Source organism: Oncorhynchus mykiss, chromosome 19 (assembly GCF_013265735.2).
Source record: "Oncorhynchus mykiss isolate Arlee chromosome 19, USDA_OmykA_1.1, whole genome shotgun sequence".
NCBI classification, from domain to species: Eukaryota; Metazoa; Chordata; class Actinopteri; order Salmoniformes; family Salmonidae; genus Oncorhynchus; species Oncorhynchus mykiss.
In genome coordinates this window covers 29,552,190-29,576,321 of record NC_048583.1, presented here as the reverse complement: position 1 = coordinate 29,576,321, position 24,132 = coordinate 29,552,190, and the positions used below count along the sequence as shown (strand labels likewise).

At 49.0% G+C, this 24,132-nt stretch overlaps 1 protein-coding gene across 17 annotated transcripts in view; it reads right to left on the bottom strand.

The window, feature by feature from the left end:
* LOC110497637 (gephyrin) overlaps nt 1-24,132 on the bottom strand; it is a 127,414-nt gene that overhangs the window by 37,132 nt on the left and 66,150 nt on the right. For 10 of the 17 annotated variants that reach the window (XM_036954619.1, XM_036954617.1, XM_036954622.1 and 7 more), the window contains exons 2-9: nt 21,039-21,117; nt 16,279-16,336; nt 15,677-15,805; nt 14,309-14,470; nt 11,494-11,667; nt 10,867-11,016; nt 10,180-10,317; nt 9,189-9,323 (exon numbers count right to left, since the gene is read on the bottom strand). In XM_036954619.1, coding sequence (XP_036810514.1) covers nt 9,189-9,323; nt 10,180-10,317; nt 10,867-11,016; nt 11,494-11,667; nt 14,309-14,470; nt 15,677-15,805; nt 16,279-16,336; nt 21,039-21,117 — 1,025 coding nt within the window. The remainder of the gene's footprint in view (nt 1-9,188; nt 9,324-10,179; nt 10,318-10,866; nt 11,017-11,493; nt 11,668-14,308; nt 14,471-15,676; nt 15,806-16,278; nt 16,337-21,038; nt 21,118-24,132) is intronic. The other 7 variants (XM_036954623.1, XM_036954626.1, XM_021573881.2 and 4 more) reach the window with 3 other exon arrangements.

Here is a 24,132-nt window from a genome sequence, read left to right as displayed (position 1 = left end):
ATGAGAGCCCGGAGAGCCGGCGGAGGCATGAGAGCCCGGAGAGCCGGCGGAGGCATGAGAGCCTTTAGCGGTTCCCGGACCTGACGTCATTCCCACCGAAACAAAACTAAAACTAAAAACACTCCCTGATGCTTCCCGTTGTCATTCTGTAAAGATGTGCACTGAGAGTCAGGAAGCAAGTTCAGGGAGTGAGTGTTTTAATAAATAAACGAAACATAATAGAAAACAAGAAACTAACAACACACAGACATGAAACAGAACTAGAAACAATGATGCCTGGGAAAGGAACCAAAGGGAGTGACATACAGTGCCTTGCGAAAGTATTCGGCCCCCTTGAACTTTGCGACCTTTTGACATATTTCAGGCTTCAAACATAAAGATATAAAACTGTATTTTTTTGTGAAGAATCAACAACAAGTGGGACACAATCATGAAGTGGAACGACATTTATTGGAGATTTCAAACTTTTTTAACAAATCAAAAACTGATAAATTGGGCGTGCAAAATTATTCAGCCCCCTTAAGTTAATACTTTGTAGCGCCACCTTTTGCTGCGATTACAGCTGTAAGTCGCTTGGGGTATGTCTCTATCAGTTTTGCACATCGAGAGACTGACATTTTTTCCCATTCCCTTTTGCAGACTCCATCAGGTTTTCTTCCAGAATGGTCCTGTATTTGGCTCCATCCATCTTCCCATCAATTTTAACCATCTTCCCTGTCCCTGCTGAAGAAAAGCAGGCCCAAACCATGATGCTGCCACCACCATGTTTGACAGTGGGGATGGTGTGTTCAGCTGTGTTGCTTTTACGCCAAACATAACGTTTTGCATTGTTGCCAAAAAGTTCCATTTTGGTTTCATCTGACCAGAGCACCTTCTTCCACATGTTTGGTGTGTCTCCCAGGTGGCTTGTGGCAAACTTTAAACAACACTTTTTATGGCTATCTTTAAGAAATGGCTTTCTTCTTGCCACTCTTCCATAAAGGCCAGATTTGTGCAATATATGACTGATTGTTGTCCTATGGACAGAGTCTCCCACCTCAGCTGTAGATCTCTGCAGTTCATCCAGAGTGATCATGGGCCTCTTGGCTGCATCTCTGATCAGTCTTCTCCTTGTATGAGCTGAAAGTTTAGAGGGACGGCCAGGTCTTGGTAGATTTGCAGTGGTCTGATACTCCTTCCATTTCAATATTATCACTTGCACAGTGCTCCTTGGGATGTTTACAGCTTGGGAAATATTTTTGTATCCAAATCCGGCTTTAAACTTCTTCACAACAGTATCTCGGACCTGCCTGGTGTGTTCCTTGTTCTTCATGATGCTCTCTGCGCTTTTAACGGACCTCTGAGACTATCACAGTGCAGGTGCATTTATACGGAGACTTGATTACACACAGGTGGATTGTATTTATCATCATTAGTCATTTAGGTCAACATTGGATCATTCAGAGATCCTCACTGAACTTCTGGAGAGAGTTTGCTGCACTGAAAGTAAAGGGGCTGAATAATTTTGCACGCCCAATTTTTCAGTTTTTTGATTTGTTAAAGTTTGAAATATCCAATAAATGTCGTTCCACTTCATGATTGTGTCCCACTTGTTGTTGATTCTTCACAAAAAAATACAGTTTTATATCTTTATGTTTGAAGCCTGAAATGTGGGAAAAGGTCGCAAAGTTCAAGGGGGCTGAATACTTTCGCAAGGCACTGTATATAGGGCAGGTAATCAGGGAAGTGATGGAGTCCAGGTGAGTCTGATGACACGCAGGTGCGTGTAACGATAGTGACAGGTATGCGCCATAACGAGCAGCCTGGTGACCTAGAAGCCGGAGAGGGAGCCCACGTGACAGGAGGAATATAAATAGCATAAATAGGAAAGTATAGCAGTTTCATTTGAGTACCAGGATGTTGACAGCTGTGCCATACAGATTGCAAAATCATTGGGAAAATATTTTTGATGTACCATGGTACACTGTGGACATTATGAGTTGATATATAAAATAAAACACAAGATTCAAAATGATTATATAGAATTCTTGCCACCAACAAAATGTTGAATATTTGGGGAATACAATCATCGAAGCTCTGCAGATTCTGTTGTGAGGATACAGAATCAACAGACCATTTATTTTGGTATTGTCTTCAAGTTTCTGGTCTCAGGTTGAGGAATGGTTGAAAATGCATAACATTGATCTAAAATTGACCCTAGAATTAGTACTGTTGGGAGATCTGGAGAGACCGGGTCAGTCAATGACTAATATACTAATACAGTAAGTAAAAGTATTTATCTTAGATAGATTGAAATTGTATGTTAAACACCAGTGTAGTTGAAAGATATATGGTGTGTATAATATCCGAAGAGGGTGGCCAGCAGAAATAGGTGGGATGGAATGAGGGGAGCTGAGGGTTGGGATGTGGAATTGGAGACAAGAGGGAGTGGAGTTGCTGGGTGGGGGATAGAACAACAGTCAAAGATAAGTCAACAAAAAAAGTCAAAAATCAAAACATAACAAAAATAATGTTTTGAATGACACTGAGGGACATTGTTGTTACAGTGAATCCCAGGTTGGCCTGAGGCTGGTGCCGTGCAGGTGTTTGTACACATGCATATATACACACACACACACACAAATAGTGCCATACATGCACATATTCAGTATGATTTTTGTTGTCCTTGATGTCTATTGTAATTGCATTGCTGTTTTCTTGAAAGGCTAGTGGCCTGGCGGTTGGGAGCATGGGCCGGTGGCTGATGGGTCGCTGGTTCGGGTCCCCTTTTTGACCTTGTGGGAGATCTGTCGACATGCCCTTGAGTCTGTTAGATGACTAATGTGATGTATTTGTTGAGCGGCTTCACTGCAAGTATATTGTATGTTTTAAATATTTATATATACTGTGGAAGGACCACCAGAGGGCAGGCTGGGCTCACGGATAGTAGCCCAACAAGGCATGGGAGACAAGGTAACCAGAGGCAATTAAGCACAGCTGACGGTACTAATGACATATTCTCCTTCCCCTATAAGAGAGAGAATGGAACCAGCAGCGAGTGGGGGGAAAACTATCTCTGGAAGATGGCCACCGAGACAGAGGAGCTATCCAGGAAGAACCACTAAGACGGTGACAATTCTGTGACTTTTGTTGTAGTTTAAAGATAATCCTATTGTGTTCCTGTTTCATCTGAAGAAGAAGATGTATGTTTTTCCTTGGAAGATTTTCATTGATTATGTTGGAGTGTTTGTGTTGACCAAATGCCCTCAATAGAGAACTGTGTTCAAACAAGAAAACCTACTCCTGACTCGTTTATTCCACCTTCCCGCTTTAGAGTGACGCCCAATTACTTGGTCCGCTCACATTGGTGGAGAATGCGGGCACTAGGTGGACGAGTGACACAAGGATAAGTGAGTAAATCAAGATTCTTCCAGTAGACCCGGAGGAACCATTCAAGAACGATGGATAACGCCCTACTACAACAATTGATCATGGCACAGCAGACAACCATAGAACTCCTGCAACAACAGCTGAGCCGACGAGAAGAACCTAGAGTTAAGCCAAGAGCGGCTGCTCACACCATCTTACCTCATCTCTCCAAGGAGGATGATATTGAGGGCTTCCTCATGACCCTCGAAAGGACGGCCACCTTGGAAGAGTGGCCACCCACAGAATGGGCGAGCGCATTAGCCCCTCTTTTGACCGGGGTGACTCAGGAAGCCTATTTTGACCTGGATTACCGCGAAGCTGCGGACTATGGGCGACTAAAAACCGAGATCCTGTCCCGGCACTAGCTGACTGCCAGAGATACGGCCGTAAAGTTCCATCAATGGACTTATACAGCTGATCAACCCGTCCGTGCCCAGATCTTCGCATTAATAAGACTGACAAAACAGTGGCTAGAACCTGGAAAGGGACTAGGACATGTGATAGAGACACTCGTAGTGGACAAGATATTGAGGGAATTACCCAGTGACTTAAAAAGGGTTGTGGGGCAAGCCAACCCGTTGTCAGCCGACGACATAGCCCAGGTGGGGGAAACATGTCGGTCTACAGGGGAGTTGTTAAAAAGTGACAAGGAGGAACGGAAGGAGGCTTCCAATCCCGTACCACGACTCACCCCGGCGCGTCCGCCACCGAAACGTCAAAGCCCCCCCCGGAGGTGGGAGAAGTCAGCCACCACACAGCAGGGTCGGTGTTATAAATGTCAGTCTCCCGACCATTATGCCCCACAATGTCCTAGCAAGGATGAGCCCATGGTCACGGAGTCATCACTGCCTACCCCCACACATCCCGTTTTGAGGGGGCAGGATCAACACTGTTGGTTAGCAGAGATAGCCCCAGAGATTCCGGTTCGAGTCGAAGGACAAGATGTGGTAGCCATTCTCAACTCTGGAAGTATGGTTACGTTAGTAGAGGAGCGGATGGTGACCTCCGCAACACTGCTACCAGACAAAGTAGCCGTATCCTGTATCCATGGATACACCCACTATTACCCCACTGTGAATCTGCCTATTCTCACTCCAAAAGGAAGGTGTACAGTAGGGAAAGTGCCCCAGCTGAAGGTGCCATTATTGATCGGGAGAGACTGTCCCCTATATAAGGAGCTTCAGCAGATGACGTTATGCACGGGAAGAAGGGGGACAGGAAAGAAGAGAAAATCCAAGCCCGAGGTAGTAGTCCTACAAGGAGACGTAGCCGCGTCCTCGTCCTCTGCAGCAGAGGAAGAAATAGCGACCCAACGTTTACGACAGATATTCCAGGAAACCACCGATGAAGACACCTGTGAAGGGTTATACACAACGCAGGAAGGAAGGAGCAACCAGGCGCTAAGGGATATATTTGAAGCTCCATCCGAGGAGGGAACCTGGAAGGGATTCTCCTCGGTCACCCCTGATGGGGATGGGGGAACAACCTCCACATCCCTCTACCGAGGTCGACCTGCCCCAGGAATTAAAGGGACAGTTCGGCACCTCGCAGCATAGATACCCAGACCTAAGGGAGGCCATGAGGAAGGTGAAGGTGATCGACGGGAGGAATGTCGACGGATCAGGTGAGCCCCCTCTTCCTTACTATGCAATCAGGCGGGGTTCTTATACTGGGTCGTACGACGAAGGGGGGAAGACCAGGAATTACTAATGGTGCCTAGACCATACAGGGATACCGTTCTACAGTTAGCCCATTCCCACGTCCTAGGAGGACACCTGGCACGAGACAAGACTATTGACAGAATCATGCAGAGATTCTATTGGCCCCGGGTCACCCGGGATGTGGCCAGGTATTGTAGGACGTGTGATCAATGTCAACATACAGCTCCACGGCCACACCTACGTAACCCTTTGATTCCTCTCCCCATCATAGAGACTCCCTTTAAACGCATAGCTATGGACCTCGTAGGACCCCTCCCAAAATCCGCCAGAGGACACGAGTACATCCTAGTGGTTATAGATTACGCTACCAAGTTCCCGGAGGCCATACCCCTGCGTAACATGTCGTCAAAGGGAATTGCCAAGGAGTTATTCCTGATGTTCTCTCGTGTGGGCCTCCCCAAGACGATCTTAACCGATCAGGGAACCCCGTTCATGTCCCGGTTGATGAAGGACTTGTGTCGGTTATATCAGGTTCAACAGATACGTACAAGCATATTCCACCCTCAAACAGACGGGTTGTGTGAACACTTGAACAAAACGATTAAAAGCATGTTGAGAAGAGTGGTGTCCCGAGACGGGAAAAACTGGGACATGCTTCTCCCACACTTAATGTTTGCCCTGCGAGAAGTACCCCAGGCATCCACTGGATTCTCTCCGTTTGAATTGCTCTATGGTAGACCCTGTCGAGGGATCCTCGACTTAGCCAAGGAGACCCAACCATGCCCCTTTCGATCCACAATAGAACACGTTACCCTGATGAGAGACCGCCTGTCAGCAGTGTGGCCCACAGTCAAGGAGCATATGGAGAAGGCACAAAGGACCCAAGGCTGGGCTTATGATAAGTCCGCGACCCCTTGTGATTTCACCGTGGGAGAGAAAGTGATGGTGCTCGTGCCCACGGCCGAACATCGCTTGCTGGCGCAGTGGAGGGGGCCCTACGAGGTAATGAAAAGGGTCTCACCGGTCAATTACCTCATCAAGCAACCTGACAGGAGGAAGAAGGTCCAACTCTATCACATAAACCTGTTGAAGACGTACCATGAACGAGAGGAGGAGGTGGCTTTGATGGCCCTGGAGGGCAAAGGAAAAGAGGAGTCTACCACAGGTGCGCTAGACAAGCTGATTATGAACTTCGGTCGAATATTCTCTCCATTCCCAGGACAAACAGATGTCCTGTTCCACCATATCCACACTGAACCCGGCAAGAAGGTGCATACCCGCCCTTACAGGATTCCTGAGGCTCGCCGAGTCATCGCTAAGAAAGAGGTAAGGGAGATGTTGAGGATGGGCGTGATCGAGCCATCAACGAGTGAGTGGTCCAGTCCCATAGTCCTGGTCCCCAAATCCGATGGTAGTATGAGACTCTGCAACGACTTTAGGGGCGTGAATGCCATCTCCACATTCGATGCGTATCTCATGCCCTGCGTGGATGAACTCTTGGAGCGCTTAGGAAAGGCCAAGTTTATCACCACCCTGGATTTGACGAAGGGATATTGGCAAGTGCCGGTGGCTCCGGAGGATCGCCAAAAGATTGCCTTCGCCACCCCAGAGGGGCTTTTCCAGTATGTGAAGCCAGAAATCTTGCTTGTTTGTAGGTGACCAAATACTTATTTTCCACCATAATTTGCAAATAAATTCATTAAAAATCCTACAATGTGATTTTCTGGATTTTCTTCTCATTTTGTCTGTCATAGTTGAAGTGTACTTATGATGAAAATTACAGGCCTCTCATCTTTTTAAGTGGGAGAACTTGTACAATTGGTGGCTGACTAAATACTTTTTTGCCCCACTGTATGTTTATTCCATGTTTTGCCAGGTCGCAGTTGTAAATGAGAACTTGTTCTCAACTAGCCTACTTGGTTAAACAAAAGGTGAGATACATTTTTTTTAATGTCATGTCAATGCTAATAAATAAGTCACTAGCTAGCTAACCCACAACTGTAGCAGTGTATTTTGAGAGACAAGGACTCATTGTGCACTTATATTTTCAATAAACATTTGGAGACTAAACATTGTTGACAATATGTAAACTATCTAAGCCAATGCCGTCTGTTTTGCCCCATAGTTGCACACGTGTCGGTTTTGTTGCTAAATAACCAACCATAGGGTACAGTACACACTTTCCCCAACAGAGAGTGCTGTGGAGAACATAATAATTATTTCCATGACACACTATGGCTTAGACTGTTGATGCAGCCTGGTGCTGCATAGCTCTCTCAGTCTCTGCCTCTCTATGCTTCTGCCTATCTGCATCGGCTCAATCAACAACTGCACTCCATTTACATTTACATTTATAGGGATTATTGATGCAGGTTGAGGACTGCTTTGCATGGGGCACACACACACACACAAGATTGATCACTAGAAACACACTGCGATCTCGGACGTTTGAAAAGGTCCTGAGAAAGTCGATATATGCCTTCCTCGGCGTTTACCTAAAAAATAAAAAAATATTGTCCAACACTGGGAGTAAACTCGTGATGCTCGGAGCCGGAGCGTGCTGCTTAGACCACTGCTTTAGCAAGCCGCGGGAATACTGATGATACCTGATGGTAATAGTGTGTCGTTTTTAATTTGTTTGTTTTAAGCCTTCCCCAGGCCATATATCACTAACCTTTTCCACTCAGAATTAATACCGAAACTTAACCCTTTGAGTTGTTTCTGTTTTAACCCTGTAACCACACAGAATTAACCCTGAAACCACAAAGAATGAATGCGTCACAAATAGACATTCATCTATAATACGTCGAATTTCGAAGGGAAACTATGAGATCTTGTTGCAAGCACACACGCACACACTCTTTCTTACCCAGTTGATGCGGTCTTATGAGGCTGTGAAGGAGAGGGGAAGGGCACTCAAAGAAACATGACAGCAAGCACAGAAACAAACCACTAAAAAGAAGCTCCCCTTGTTTGATAGAGCCCCCCCCCCCACCCCACCAGGTGGATGACAAACGCAGCAAAAGCTCAAGCCAGACTCTCTGTCCCATTGCCTTATGATCAAAGCACTATAATGGGATGAAAGTATGATCACAGAGGCTGGCAAGCCACAATCATCCACAGAACAGGCATACCAGTTAAAAAACATGATGAGAACAGGCTTAGTGCTGAAAGACAAAGTCTGCCAACCAGTCTGATCTAGTCAAGTTACACCCCCCCGGAACCCCTACCACTCGTCCTCTCTCTAAGCTCAGCAACACTGTGAGGGACAGAACACAGGTATCTTTTCTTTTCACAGCAACTCAGACAAACCCCAAAACTCCTGAAGTATCAACTCCCCCAGAGTCGGAGCACTATACACATTAAGCCCATTCATTATCACTACAAACATGGTGAGTAATGAGTAAGATCACGTCTGCTTAGTTTAGATCACTTACACAAGAACCAGAAACACCTGAACCAATCCGCAGCCCAATATAAAGTCATTAATCATCACTGGAAGCATAAAGGAAGAGTTTCGATCACGTATTACCTCGGCAAGGTACCTCAACTGGGGGGTGGGGGGGGTTAGCGTTAGGACATGAAAACAGCAGCAGCAACATGCATGTCAAGTCTTTGGTTGGTTTCTTTGTTTCCACAGAGTCACAGTGCAGTTGGACACAGACATGACACCTGTCAATCAAATCATTAAGTGGGACACTCCGCCAGAGGTCATTGATCTGACCAATCGCAGGACGTTTCTGCGTTCAAGAAATGAAATGTTAGAATTTTAAAGCGAAGCATGGAGATAGGATGGAATTGAGGTCAAGGGGAGGAGCCTATAATTCCAACCAATCAACAGACAACATTCTGAACATGATCTCAGAGTTACGGAACCATAGGGATCCAATAGAGGACCTCCCCTAAAACCATGGAGGAGAGAGAGGGAGTTGAGGAGCAATATGCCTTCACCTCCCAGCATTGGTGGGACAGAGCAAGGGGGAGGCAGCGAGGTAGAGGGAGGGAGGAAGGGTTAGGAGATGAGAGGACTGGGTGAGGCTGGGTGAGTATCGGGTACAAGGGGGACAGATGGATGGGCAGTGGGGTAGGTGTAAGTATAGGGCACAGGATGTGTCTTACTTTGGGTGTGGGGCAGGAGGCAGTGGAGAGGCGCGAGGTGGCCTGGGCGCGTGGCGACTCAGAGGGTGTGGTGCTCAGAGAGGCTGTGTCTCTGGGAAGAACCTGTACACCCCTGGAGATGATGCTGTCTGGGATCTATGGAGAGAAGTTACAGCCAGTTATTGCGACTCCTACACACAGGCAAAGAGGAAAGCTGTGTGCACAAACAGCACTGGGATCTCTACTATACACAGAGAGACAAGACATCTCGAAAGCACACACCGATTGGTCAGTCAGTCTACGTTTTTTGGTGACTCCAGATCATAATTTTCCCAATTGGCAAGTCAGATGTTTCTAATAAGTGTAACAACATGATTTACATTATAAGCATCAGTAGACAAATGCCCCAGAAGCATGTTAAACCCTGTGTGTGCGTGTGTAGATCCAGACACACTGTGAAACTGCGAGGAGACAAACAGGCCTGGCAGGCCCACAGTTTCCCCCCAGGGCTGCTGCTGTGGATGTGTGGATCTGCGACTGATCCGTGCGGCTCATTCGAGCAATGCTAACGGGCCCTGGGAGGGCCAGTGGGATTTACAGGGGGTTTCCATTGGAGCGATATGGGCTTAGCGATGCACTAATTAAGACAATAAGCTTTACTGGCAGCCCAGCACTGAACCCCACTCGGCTAATTAGCAACACAGGCTAACCCAGCGTGCGCTAATAACATTGCCTTGGCTCCACCTAGCGATACACCACACGTCATGACCTACACAAGACGGGGTGAACCTCAAAAGTCCCTCCTCGACTCCTCGCGTTCTCCACTCCCAAGATTCCCTTCCTCGGGTCTGTGAAGGAGGTGGAGAAAGGACGGGATCGAGCACTTTTGAGATTCATCTATGGCGTTTTGCAGGGAGGAATAATGGAAGAGGTGACGTGCAGAGTACACCGGTATGTGATGTAGGGGTGACGTGTGACATGAGGGTGGGTGGGTGGTTCTGAGGGGTCTTACCGTTCCCGGCTGGTCTCCAGAGCAGAAGCAGGTGAAATTACGTGGGGCTGGGGGGAGGTCAGATAGCAGGCCAGGTTGATAGTGGCTACCTTTTGCCATGACAACAGCATGGTTATGGTGCTGCTGGGGCTTCCCCTTCTGATGATGGATATGGTTCACGGGGTCAACACAGGATGGGACAACAACATGAACACACAAATCAGGCAAATACACACATGCGTGCAAAACACACAAACATTTAGAAGTGGATTTATGAGTGACGTATCACAACATCACAATGGATCAACGCAGTAATGGTGTGAACAGGGACGGGGGGGGGGGGGTAATAATGTAACAGACAATACATGCATTTAATGAGCTTCAAATCCCTCTCCTCCTCCCTAATCCTTCCCTCAGCCCTCCCTCTTCTCCTCTTCACCTCCAACTCACCCCCCCGTTCCCCTTCACTCCCTCCCTCCCTCCCGCCTCTCCTCCGTCGATCCCTCTTTATGTGCTTAATCTCCTCCGTTTCAAATCCTCACGATTCATTCCGATGGCCTTTAGGATACGAGAAACTGACCATGGCACTAATCATAATATAACGAACTAAGATTCAGGGCTTCTCCTACCGCTACCCCAGAGTGCTTCATGTAACATTCATAGCCACCAGCAGAGCACATTATCACACCGTGTTCACAATGTGTTTACCTTGGCAGCGATGGCGGCGGCGGTGATGTGCGAGTTGTGTCCGTGGGAATGGGAGTGGCGGTGGTGGGAGTGGGTGTGGTGGTGGTCCTCGGTGGACGCCGCCCCAATGTCCTTCATCTTCTCATCTTCATCATCCTCACACTGCACACCCTTAGAGTAAGAATTCACTTCATTAGTAAAGAACAGCTCATGCAGAAAAAACACAATTTAAGGTGCAGTACTTCATAAAAATAAACTTCAAAACAATTGATAAAAGACAATTACAGTAGCATGGTAAACGTTGTAACAGCAGCTTTATAACGATTAAAAGAAGTACTGCTACAAAGTCTTCTGTGAAGTGAAAACGTGATTATTGGGCAGGAATAAAGCACTCGAGCGCAGCAATATTTCAGGTGTCCCCCTTTCGTGGACCTTTTAACATACGGTAGCCAAGCACCTGTATGCTCAAGTGTGGGATGGTTATATCACCACCTTTCATACCACACACACACAAACACACCTCTAAACCTTGTAAAAAATACAACACAACAAACACGCCAATCTCTCTCTATCCCTCCCTCCTTCTCCCTACCCCTTATTACACCGTGAAATACATTTAAAAAACACAGGAGTGCTAAAGAGTGCCACCTTCTCCTCTGTCTGGGTGCAGGCGACGCTGTTGAGGGTGAGGGGCGGGGAGAGGGGCGGCGGGGGTGAGGGCAGGTCCTCCAGGGCATCGTGAACCTCCTTCACCTTCACAACCGCGTCACGCAGCAGGTCAATGGCATGGGGCAGAGCGGGCAGGATGAACTGGAAACACTCCTGTAGGAGGAGAGAGTTTGGGGTCAGAGGTTAGAGGTCAGGGAGAGTAATAGACAGCAGGTGTATTGCACGTGCACACACACACACACACTCAGAGGGACACAGACATACACACACTCGTGTGCATACTCTTGTTTACATATACGCTGCTCAAAAAAATAAAGGGAACACTTAAACAACACAATGTAACTCCAAGTCAATCACACTTCTGTGAAATCAAACTGTCCACTTAGGAAGCAACACTGATTGACAATAAATATCACATGCTGTTGTGCAAATGGAATAGACAACAGGTGGAAATTATAGGCAATTAGCAAGACACCCCCAATAAAGGAGTGGTGCAGCAGGTGGGGACCACAGCCCACTTCTCAGTTCCTATGCTTCCTGGCTGATGTTTTGGTCACTTTTGAATGCTGGCGGTGCTTTCACTCTAGTGGTAGCATGAGACGGAGTCTACAACCCACAAAAGTGGCTCAGGTAGTGCAGCTCATCCAGGATGGAACATCAATGCGAGCTGTGGCAAGAAGGTTTGCTGTCTCTGTCAGCGTAGTGTCCAGAGCATGGAGGCGCTACCAGGAGACAGGCCAGTATATCAGGAGACGTGGAGGAGGCCGTAGGAGGGCAACAACCCAGCAGCAGGACCGCTACCTCCGCCTTTGTGCAAGGAGGAGCACTGCCAGAGCCCTACAAAATTACCTCCAGCAGGCCACAAATGTGCATGTGTCTGCTCAAACGGTCAGAAACAGGCTCCATGAGGGTGGTATGAGGGCCCGACGTCCACAGGTGGGGGTTGTGCTTACAGCCCAACACCGTGCAGGACGTTTGGCATTTGCCAGAGAACACCAAGATTGGCATATTCGCCACTGGCGCCCTGTGATCTTCACAAATGAAAGCAGGTTCACTCTGAGCACGTGACAGACGTGACAGTCTGGAGACGCCGTGGAGAACGTTCTGCTGCCTGCAACATCCTCCAGCATGACCGGTTTGGCGGTGGGTCAGTCATGGTGTGGAGTGGCATTTCTTTGGGGGGGCCGCACAGCCCTCCATGTGCTCGCCAGAGGTAGCCTGACTGCCATTAGGTACCGAGATGAGATCCTCAGACCCCTTGTGAGACCATATGCTGGTGCGGTTGGCCCTGGGTTCCTCCTAATGCAAGACAATGCTAGACCTCATGTGGCTGGAGTGTGTCAGCAGTTCCTGCAAGAGGATGGCATTGATGCTATGGACTGGCCCGCCCGTTCCCCAGACCTGAATCCAATTGAGCACATCTGGGACATCATGTCTCGCTCCATCCACCAACGCCACGTTGCACCACAGACTGTCCAGGAGTTGTCGGATGCTTTAGTCCAGGTCTGGGAGGAGATCCCTCAGGAGACCATCCGCCACCTCATCAGGAGCATGCCCAGGCGTTGTAGGGAGGTCATACAGGCACGTGGAGGCCACACACACTACTGAGCCTCATTTTGACTTGTTTTAAGGACATTGCATCAAAGTTGGATCAGCTTGTAGTGTGGTTTTCCACTTTAATTTTGAGTGTGACTTTTTTTGAGCAGTGTATATTACCATTAGTATAGTATTTGTATACTCCTGCTTACACATATATTACCATTAGTATACTCCTGTTTACATATATATTACCATTAGTATAGTATTTGTATACTCCTGTTTACACATATATTACCATTAGTATACTCCTGTTTACACATATATTACCATTAGTATACTCCTGTTTACATATATATTACCATTAGTATAGTATTTGTATACTCCTGTTTACACATATATTACCATTAGTATACTCCTGTTTACATATATATTACCATTAGTATACTCCTGTTTACATATATATTACCATTAGTATAGTATTTGTATACTCCTGTTTACACATATATTACCATTAGTATACTCCTGTTTACATATATATTACCATTAGTATAGTATTTGTATACTCCTGTTTACACACTGCTCAAAAAAATAAAGGGAACACTAAAATAACACATCCTAGATCTGAATGAATGAAATATTCTTAAAATAGTTTTATTTTTACATAGTTGAATGTGCTGACAACAACATCACACAAAAATGATCAATGGAAATGAAATTTATCAACCCATGGAGGTCTGGATTTGGAGTCACACTCAAAATTTAAGTGGAAAACCACACTACAGGCTGATCCAACTTTGATGTAATGTCCTTAAAACAAGTCAAAATGAGACTCAGTAGTGTGTGTGGCCTCCACGTGCCTGTATGACTCCTGTTTACATATATATTACCATTAGTATAGTATTTGTATACTCCTGCTACCAGTCACTTTTCAGCCCCTTTTACAAGTATATCCACCTATCACGCCCACACTGACACACAATCACTACGAAGCACTACGCACACACTCCACCCACCACTTATGCTGTTGACAAAACTAGGATGATTATTTATCCTGTTACTTTCTCCTTGTCTCTGCACATATCTACCTCGGTACTCCAGTATCCCTGCACATTTGGTACTGTACATAGCTTCTCCTCTTATTTCTTATACTTTTTTGATACTGAATACCGAACTGTTGGGTTGGGCAAGTTAAGCATTTCGCTGTACTTGTTCATGTGACAAATAAAAACTGCAACGCGCACACATCAGATCTCACCTGTGAGCCCTTCTTGCTGCCAGGTAGGTTGATGATGAGGGTTTTCCCTCGGATTCCACAGACAGGCCTGGAGAGCATGCCCAGAGGTGTGACCTGAAGCGAGCCCATCAGCATAGCCAGCGCCATCCCTGGGGCCTCGCGCTCTATCACCTCTCTGGTGGCCTGCGGCATGGGGAGGGAGCAAGGGACGGAGAGAGTGGGAGGGGGGGTCACATAATTACTTTACTATACGGCACAGACAGTGCATAAGTACAGTTGTCATCACCTGCCTACACTCCACATAACGTGCCCCTACAGTATAGCAGGGTTAGCAACAAGCAACAGCTACTGCTTAATCTACTGTATTATAAACTGGGTGGTTTGAGCCCTGAATGCTGATTGGCTGACAGCCGTGGTATATCAGACCGCATACCACGGGTATGACAAAACATGTCTTTTTACTGCTCTAATTACGTTGGTAGCCAGTTTATAATACCAATAAGGCACCTCAGGGGTTTGTGGCCAATATACCACGGCTAAGGGTTGTATCCAGGCATTCCGTTTTGAGTTGTGCATAAGAACAGCACTTAGCCGTGGTATATTAGCCATATATCACACTCCCTCGTACTTTATTGCTTAAGTATACAACTGCCACATCCACTGCTAACACCCTTGTGATTAGGGTAGCTACTCCAATGAGCAGGAGCCACAGACAAACAGGCAGACAACATGTTGACATCTTTAGAACAGTGATTCCTTTCATCTCTGATGTTTCTTTCTTTAGCTCAAACCCCCTTCACCTGTGTGTGTGTGTGTGTGTGTGTGTGTGTGTGTGTGTGTGTAACCCCCTGTTAACCCCTCAATCCCCTAGGGAGAAATGCCCTCTGGCAGCCCCTGTTACTTCTATCCCAGCGAGGGGGGGGGGGGGGGGGGGGGGGGGGGGAAGAGAGTGGAATTGATTTAAGAATAGTGACGTTGTGTGTCCTCAAGTTGAATGCTACTTCAAACATGCACATTAGTAGAGAAAGAGAGGAGGACGGATCAAAGGAAGAGAGGAGAGAGGAGGGGAGAGAAAGAGAGAGAAACAACGTTTACAGCCAGCAGCAATCCCGCGCTTTCCCTCTCACACACACAACAACCATAAAATATGACACTCATACACACATTTCCAAAATATGCAAGATGTATAACAGAATGAAACAAAATGTTTCATTTATCTGTAATGTGACAAACCTGACAAAGCATAAGACAATCTACGGTTTGACAAACACAATGCACACATAAACATGCACACTGACCATGCATGCAGGTGCCAACCAACACACACACGTGCAATCACAGCTACATCGGCTTACACTACATCTAGGGTCGACACTCATCCACACTCACATGGACACAAACACAAACTTTGGGGTCCCCATGTACCTCGGGAGTGACATCACGAGGGGCGAAGCCTGTACCCCCTGTGGTCAGGATCAGGTTCAGCTCTTTCTCATCACACCAGTCCACCAATGTCTCCTGAGAAAACAGAGAAGAGAGACAGGCTATTGGCTGGGAGCAGCGTAAATCACAGAAATTACCACCCTATTGGCTGGAAGCAGTGTCAATCATACAGACAACAGAGGCGGGTGAATCTCAATGGTCTTTCCTTGATTCCTCATGTCCTCTTTCTCAAAACGCATTGGAGAAGATCAGACCTCTGTCTTTTGAAAAGGAGGCAAGGAGAGAGAGGATGCGAGGCATCATTGAAAGACAATTGAGATGCACCCATTGTGTGGAACAACTGTTTCCAAGATAGGTGTTTCAAACCACAACAGTTGTTTCATGTAGTGAGAGAGAATACATGTGAGAATACAAAATGGTGTCACCTTTGAACTACAGCCTGAGGTGGGCTCTAGTGGGCAGCATGAAGCATGCAGTTAAAGTGGGGAGAGAGAGAGAGAGGGAGGGTTGTAAGAGAGAGATAAATAAAGGAGGGAGGAGATCTTCACCTTAATCTCGTCGATCTCATCTGGGACTATTTTGTAGGAAGATATGATGCCTCCAAGCCTGTGGATGAAAAGCACAAAACAACAACATAGTTAGTTCATATTCAGACTTCACGAACTCACTAGAGACAGAAAGCGAGGGGAAGGGGGTAGAGAAAAAGGCAAACACAAAACAGGGAGTGAAGATATATGTAGCAAAAGTAAGTGGGCGAGAGCAAGATGAAAAAGAGTTACCCTGAACAAATCCGTACTCTTAAGTTCTGAGCTTGCGAGTGATCTGTGTGTGCAGGTAAAATACAACTGAGTCTCCAGAAACAGAGGCTTAAAGATAAGTCAGTGTTCGCTCTTTTTAAAAGAGTGATTGTGTTTCTCTGAGCTGAGGGGAGAGAATGCCATGAGACCATTAGTTCAAGTCAAATCGTGTCCACTGGCGCCTACCAGTGGCGCATTTATTTACCACACCTGGGAAAGAACTACACAGTCGTGTTCTCCTCACTAGTAATCTCCAACAAAAAATATGTTCTTTTAAAACCATGAAAATCAAAAAAAGAAGAAAAAAAAAAGAAAAAGTGAGTCACAACAGATTCAAACAAACTAAATTGAGACATACAAATATGAGAACATGTTAAACAAGCAGGTTTTCATTCATCCAGGAAACCACTTGTGTTGTGTGTGTGGATTGTGTGTTTGGGGTGAGGTACTCGCACATGCGCACGCACACACACACACACACACCCCCATCCACACTTGGAATGACACTTTTAGCAGTAGCAATGTGGTTTTAAAAGGGAAGGTTCTGTCATCTCATCTGTTTGTCTTTAACAGCAGGGCTTCTAGTCGAGATGCCCACCTGATCTGATTGATTTTAGGGGCTGGGTGAATGCTGCCCGAAACTCCTGATTATTCTAGGCTTGAAGAATGAAAGGACAAGAAACTAACGAGATAGAGAAGGAGAAGGCAATTAGGAATAACTGGAGAGCAGTAATGACAGAAGGGGGAAGAGGGGGAGAAAGAGGGAGGGAGGATAGAGAGATTGGTGTGTTTGTTGTGTTTTTGCACAAGGTTGAGCGATTTCTGTGTGTGTGTGTGTGTGTGTGTGTGTGTGTGTATATTCTACCCCCTGCCCTTGTCTACAGCTGCTGCGTCCCAGCTGTGCAGATCTGCTCTGTTCTAGGACAGCTCCATTAATAAGCTCAATCTGCTACTCCCTTTCTCTCTCTCTCTCTCTCTCCCCCTTTGTCCCTGTATCAATTTAATTCAATTAAAAAGAGCTTTATTGGCATGGAAAACATATGTTTACATTGCCAAAGCAAGTGGAATAGATCTCTCTGCCTCCCTCTTTCCTCATTCTCCCTCCACCTCGTCTCCCTAACTACTCGGTCAGGCCAGCTAAAAGCTACACTTGAACAAATCGCACAAATGTGCAGACGTACACATACATCAACTAACCTCTCTCTCCCCCCCATTGCGCTCTACTTGTCCCTCTCCATCCATCTCGCTCTCCCTCCCTCCTTCGTGATGGGTCCTAACCCATCAGTGTCCGGAGCAGAGCCAGGTATCTAGCTCCATGTCATTGGTGTGAAGGAGAGGCAAGTGTCATCGGCGTCAGTGTGATTTATCGCCTCTCTATTCTTATCGGCTCTCATTAGTAACATTGACACGTCTGTCTGTCTGTCTGCCTTCCTCTTTCCCCGTCTGTCTGTCTGTATAATTGCAGCAGCCACCTGAGGTGACAGCACTGCTCCTAGGGGCCATTATACAAAATGACGTCACTAAACGACTAGCGTCACATTGATTCGGACACCTTCAAACGTCTCAGACCTTTAATGATGTGAATGATATAGGAAGGCTGGAGAGCGGGATGAAGGGAGAAGCAGAAGGTCAGGGGCCACAGCCAGCATCACTTAAATGACCAGCGACACCTTCAAACGTCTCAGACCTTTACTGGAGGGACTGATGAGGTTAGCGGGAGAGAGGGATGGAGGTGGAGGGAGAGAGGGATTGAGGAAAGGAGGGGAGGAGTTTGGCAGGAAACAGGGAGCAAGTGAAACATGTTGAAGGGAGTGTTGTATCAGGAACATCCCCAGCTACACTACATGATCAAAAGTATGTGGACACCTGCTCTTCGAACATCTCATTCCAAAATCATGGGCATTAATATGGAGGTGGTCCCTCCTTTGCTGCTATAACAGCCTCCACTCTTCTGGGAAGATGTTGGAACATTACTGTAGGGACTTTCTTCCATACAGCCACAAGAGGTCGGGCGATTAGGCCTGGCTCGCAGTCGGCATTCCAATTCATCCCAAAGAAGTTTAACGGGGTTGAGGTCAGGTCTCTGTGCAGGCCAGTCAAGTTCTTCCACCCCGATCTCGACAAACCATTTCTGTATGGACCTCGCTTCGTACACGGGGGCATTGCCATGCTGAAACAAGAAAGGGCCTTCCCCAAACTGTTGCCACAAAGTTGGAAGCACAGAATAATCTAGAATGTAATTGTTTGCTGTAGCATTAAGATTTCCCTTCACTGGAACTAAGGGGCCTAGCCCAAACCATGAAAAACAGCCCAAGACCATTATTCCTCCTCCACCAAACTTTACAGTTGGCACTATGCATTCAGGCAAGTAGCATTCTCCTGGCATCCTCTGAATCCAGATTTGTCTGTCGGACTGCCAAATGGTGAAGTGTGATTCATTACTCCAGAATGGCGGTAAGCTTTTCACCACTACAGTCAACGCTTGGCATTGCGCATGGTGATCTTAGGCTTGTGTAGCTGCTCGGCCATGGAAACCCATTTCATGAAGCTCCTGACTAACAGTTCTTGTGCTGACGTTTCTTCCAGAGGCAGTTTGGAAACCTCACACTCCTCTTATATTCTAGTTAGAGCCAGTTTGCACTGTTGTGAAGGGAGTAGTACACAGCGTTGTATGAGATCTTCAGTTTCTTGGCAATTTCTCACATGGAATAACCTTCATTTCTCAGAACAAGTATAGACTGGCGAGTTTCAGGAGAAAGGTCTTTGTTTCTGGCCATTTTGAGCCTGTAATCAAACCCACAAATGCTGATGCTCCAGATACTTAACTAGTCTAAGGAAGGCCAGTTTTACTGCTTCTTCAATCAGGACAACAGTTTTCAGCTGTGCTAACATAACTGCAAAGGGATTTTCTAATGATCAATTAGCCTTTTGAAATGATCAACTTGAATTAGCTTACACAATGTTGGAACACAGGAGTGATGGTTGCATCTCTACATAGGCGAACATATTACATACATTTTTTTAATTTTTTAGGAAAAAGCCGTTTCCAACTATAATAGTAATTTACAACACTAACAATGTCTACACTGTAATTATGCTCAATTTGATGTTATTTTAATGGACAAAACATTTGTTTTCTTTCAAAAACAAGGACATTTCTAAGTAACCCCAAACTTTTGAAAGGTAGTGTACTTTTGTATATATAGTGTAAAAACTCCCACACCCTCCCCATACATCCGCTCTTTCTCTCTCCCCCTCTGTCAGGCTGTCCATCCCTGCCAACAGTCATTAGCCACTCAGAGCATCCTGTCCCTTGATCACCACGCCGTCACACACAGTCACTCACCGTCACCCCTGCCGGGGGCCACGCTGTGTGTGTGTGTGTGAGAACCCTGGCTGTGGTTCAGAGGGCAGAACGCTTCTGGACATGGCTCTTCACTGACCTTTGTTTCCGTTCTCTGCCCGTTCTGAGCTTTGAGGTAAATGGACAATTATCTTTGACAGCCTCAGAATGTATGTGTACGGTGAGCTTGTGTCTGTCCGTGTGTGTTTGCACATAGCCCAGCATTTAGGAGTGTTGGGCCAGTAACTGAAAGCTTTCTGGTTAGAATCCCCGAACCAACTTGGTAACATCTGCCGATGTGCCCTTGACCAAGGCACTCAACCCTAATTGCTCCTGTAAGTCGTGCTGGATAAGAACGTTTGCGAAATTACTAAAATGTAAAATGTAGTAGTCAGGCGTTAATAGTGGCCAGAGCCTAGCGTACAGCCTTTAACAGTCTCACGGTTAGAGGTTAGCTAGCAGCGCAACATTTCAGTCTAGACATGAAACAGCGGTTAGCTGGCCCAAGGTTGGTGGCTAGCTAGCAGCGCTACATTTCAGTCTAGGCATTAAACAGCGGTTAGCTGGCCCAAGGTTGGCGGCTAGCTAGCAGCGCTACATTACAGTCTCGGCATGAGAGAGTGGTGTCATGGAGTCATCTATCACAAACATCTGCTGGTGCCTCAACACTCTGCAACACACCACACACACACACTGGTGTCTCAACGCTCCGCAACACGCTTCTGCCGCTGTGAAATATCAAGTGTGGCACCAACATAATTGGACTGAGATTAATCAATTATTTAAATGGCACGCTACACGCTGGTGCCTGACCCCTGACTCAGAGCATAGAGGAAAGGAGGGAGGGAGGCAGAGAAGGATGGAAGGATGGAGGGAGGGAGAGAGATGGATGGATGGATGAAGAGAGAACTCGAGGGAGAGACGGGGAGAGAAAGAGGGAGAGGAGGCTCTGTCCTTGGTGAAAGTGGCTTGTCAGGAGGGTGCTACGTGAGAAACAATCTAAGCTAAGAGGAGAGCTGAGAAGTCTGCAGAGCAGGATGGTGCAGTGGTGGAGGAGAGAGGCCAGCAGGTTCACGCACACACACACTACTCGAACAGGACCTGGATGACTGGTATGTGTGTGCTCGTCTAAAAGGGTGTGTGTGTGTGTGTGTGTGTGTGTACTCACAGTGACGGGTCGTGGACCAGATCTTTGAGGTTTACTCCACTGCGGTCCTCAGCCAGATTCCTGAAGCAGCTGTCACTCACTGTTGATAGAGAGTGGGAGGGAGAGAGATAGTGAGAGGGAAAGAGAGAGAGGGCAGAGAGATGTAGGGAGATTAGAAAGAGAGGAGAAAGAAACCATTAGTTCAGGCCTAGGTAAGTACTACAACAGTACAACAAACACACAGTAACACACATCCATCATATTCAGGTTCAGACTAAGCGTGGACATGTCCACATTGTTGCGACATCTCCATCAACACTCTTCACTCACGGGACCGAGAGAGAGAAGAGAAGTGAGAGAAAGAGGCATGGAGGAAGATTTGAAGATGAGAAGGATGACAGGATGAGCTAAATATAGAGTGCAGACGTGGAGAGAAAAAGACAAGAAAGAGCGAGACAGAAAGAGAGACTGGCTGTAGGGTGTGGCGGTGGCAGTGTGGTGGTGGCAGTGTGGTGGTGGCAGTGTGGTGGTGGCAGTGTGGCGGCGGCAGTGTGGCGGCGGCAGTGTGGCGGCGGCAGTGTGGTGGTGGCAGTGTGGCGGCGGCAGTGTGGCGGCGGCAGTGTGGCGGTGGCAGTGTGGCGGCGGCAGTGTGGCGGCGGCAGTGTGGCGGCGGCAGTGTGGTGGTGGCAGTGTGGCGGCGGCAGTGTGGTGGTGGCAGTGTGGCGGCGGCAGTGTGGTGGTGGTAGTGTGGCGGCGGCAGTGTGGTGGCGGCAGTGGCAGTGCGGTGGTGGTGGTAGTGCTGGTGGCGGCAGTGTGGTAGTACTGGTGGCGGCAGTGTGGTGGCGGCAGTGACAGTGTGGTGGTGGTGGTAGTGCTGGTGGCGGCAGTGACAGTGTGGTGGTGGTGGTGGTAGTGCTGGTGGCGGCAGTGTGGTGGCGGCAGTGGTAGTGCTGGTGGCGGCAGTGTGGTGGCGGCAGTATGGTGGCGGCAGTGACAGTGTGGTGGTAGTGCTGGTGGCGGCAGTGTGGTAGTACTGGTGGCGGCAGTGTGGTGGCGGCAGTGACAGTGTGGCGGTGGTGGTAGTGCTGGTGGCGGCAGTGTGGTAGTACTGGTGACGGCAGTGTGGTGGCGGCAGTGGCAGTGTGGTGGTGGTAGTGCTGGTGGCAGCAGTGTGGTAGTGCTGGTGGCGGCAGTGTGGTAGTGCTGGTGGCAGTGTGGTGGTGGTGGTAGGGCTGGTGGCGGCAGTATGGTAGTGCTGGTGGCGGTAGTGGCAGTGTGGTGGTGGTAGTGCTGGTGGCGGCAGTGTGGTAGTGCTGGTGGCGGCAGTGTGGTGGCGGCAGTGACAGTGTGGTGGTGGTGGTAGTGCTGGTGGCGGCAGTGGCAGTGTGGTGGTGGTAGTGCTGGTGGCGGCAGTGTGGTAGTGCTGGTGGCGGCAGTGTGGTGGCGGCAGTGACAGTGTGGTGGTAGTGCTGGTGGCGGCAGTGTGGTAGTACTGGTGGCGGCAGTGTGGTGGCGGCAGTGTGGTGGCGGCAGTGTGGTAGCGGCAGTGACAGTGTGGTGGTGGTGGTAGTGCTGGTGGCGGCAGTGTGGTAGTACTGGTGGCGGCAGTGTGGCGGCGGCAGTGTGGTAGTGGTGGTGGCAGTGTGGCGGCGGTGGTGGCAGTGTGGTTGTGGTGGCGGCAGTGTAGAGATGGTGGTGGCAGTGTGGCAGCGGCAGTGCGGCGGCAGTGCGGCGGCAGTGCGGCGGCAGTGCGGCGGCGGCGGTGGTGGCGGAGGTGGTGGCGGCGGTGACATTGTGGCGGCGGCGGCAGTGTGGTGGCGTCGGTGGCAGTAGTGTGGTAGTGGCGGCGGTAGTGCTGGTGGCGGCAGTGTGGTAGTGGCTGCAGCAGTGTGGTAGTGGTGGTGGCGGCGGCAGTGTGGTAGTGGCTGCGGCAGTGTGGTAGTGGTGGTGGCGGCAGCAGTGTGGTAGTGGTGGTGGCGGCGGCAGTGTGGTGGTGGCGGCGGCAGTGTGGTGGAAGCGGCAGTGGTAGTGGAGGCAGTGATGGTAGTGGTAGCGGAGGCAGTGGTATTAGGGGCGGCGGCGGCAGTGGTATTAGGGGTGGCGGCGGCAGTGGTAGTAGGGGTGGCGGAGGCAGTGGTAGTAGGGGTGGCGGAGGCAGTGGTAGTAGTGGCGGCGGAGGCAGTGGTAGTAGGGGCGGCAGTGGTAGTAGGGGCGGCGGCAGTGTTGGGGCGTCGGCGGTGGCAGTGTGGTGGCGGCGGTGGCAGTGTGGTAGTGGTAGTGGTGGTGGCAGTGTGGTAGTGGTGGTGGCAGTGTGGTAGTGGTGGTGGCAGTGTGGTAGTGGTGGTGGCAGTGGTGGTGGTGGCAGTGTGTTGGCAGTGTGTTGGCAGTGTGGTGGCGGCAGTGTGTTGGCAGTGTGGTGGCGGCAGTGAGGTAGTGGTGGTGGCAGTGTAGCAGAGGAGGCAGTGTGGTGGAAGCGGTAGTGGTGGCGGCGGCAGTGGTGGTAGTGGTGGCGGAGGCGGTAGTAGGGGCGGCAGTGTTGGGGCGGCGGCGGCAGTGTTGGGGCGGCAGTGGCAGTGTGGTTGTTGGGGCAGTGTGGTGGCGGCAGTGTGGCGGCGGCGGTGGTGGCAGTGTGGTAGTGGTGGCGGCAGTGTGGTAGTGGCGGCGGCAGTGGTGGCGGCAGTGTGGTAGTGGTGGTGGCGGCGGCAGTGTGGTAGTGGTGGTGGCGGCGGCAGTGTGGTAGTGGTGGTGGCGGCGGCAGTGTGGTGGTGGCGGCGGCAGTGTGGTGGTGGCGGCGGCGGCAGTGTGGTGGAAGCGGTAGTGGTGGCGGCGGCAGTGGTGGTAGTGGTAGCGGAGGCAGTGGTAGTAGTGGAAGCGGAGGCAGTGGTATTAGGGGCGGCGGAGGCAGTGGTAGTAGGGGTGGCGGAGGCAGTGGTAGTAGTGGCAGCGGCGGCAGTGGTAGTAGGGGCGGCGGCGGCAGTGGTAGTAGGGGCGGCGGCGGCAGTGGTAGTAGGGGCGGCGGCGGCAGTGGTAGTAGGGGCGGCGGCGGCAGTGGTAGTAGGGGCAGCGGCGGCAGTGGTAGTAGGGGCGGCGGCGGCAGTGGTAGTAGGGGCGGCGG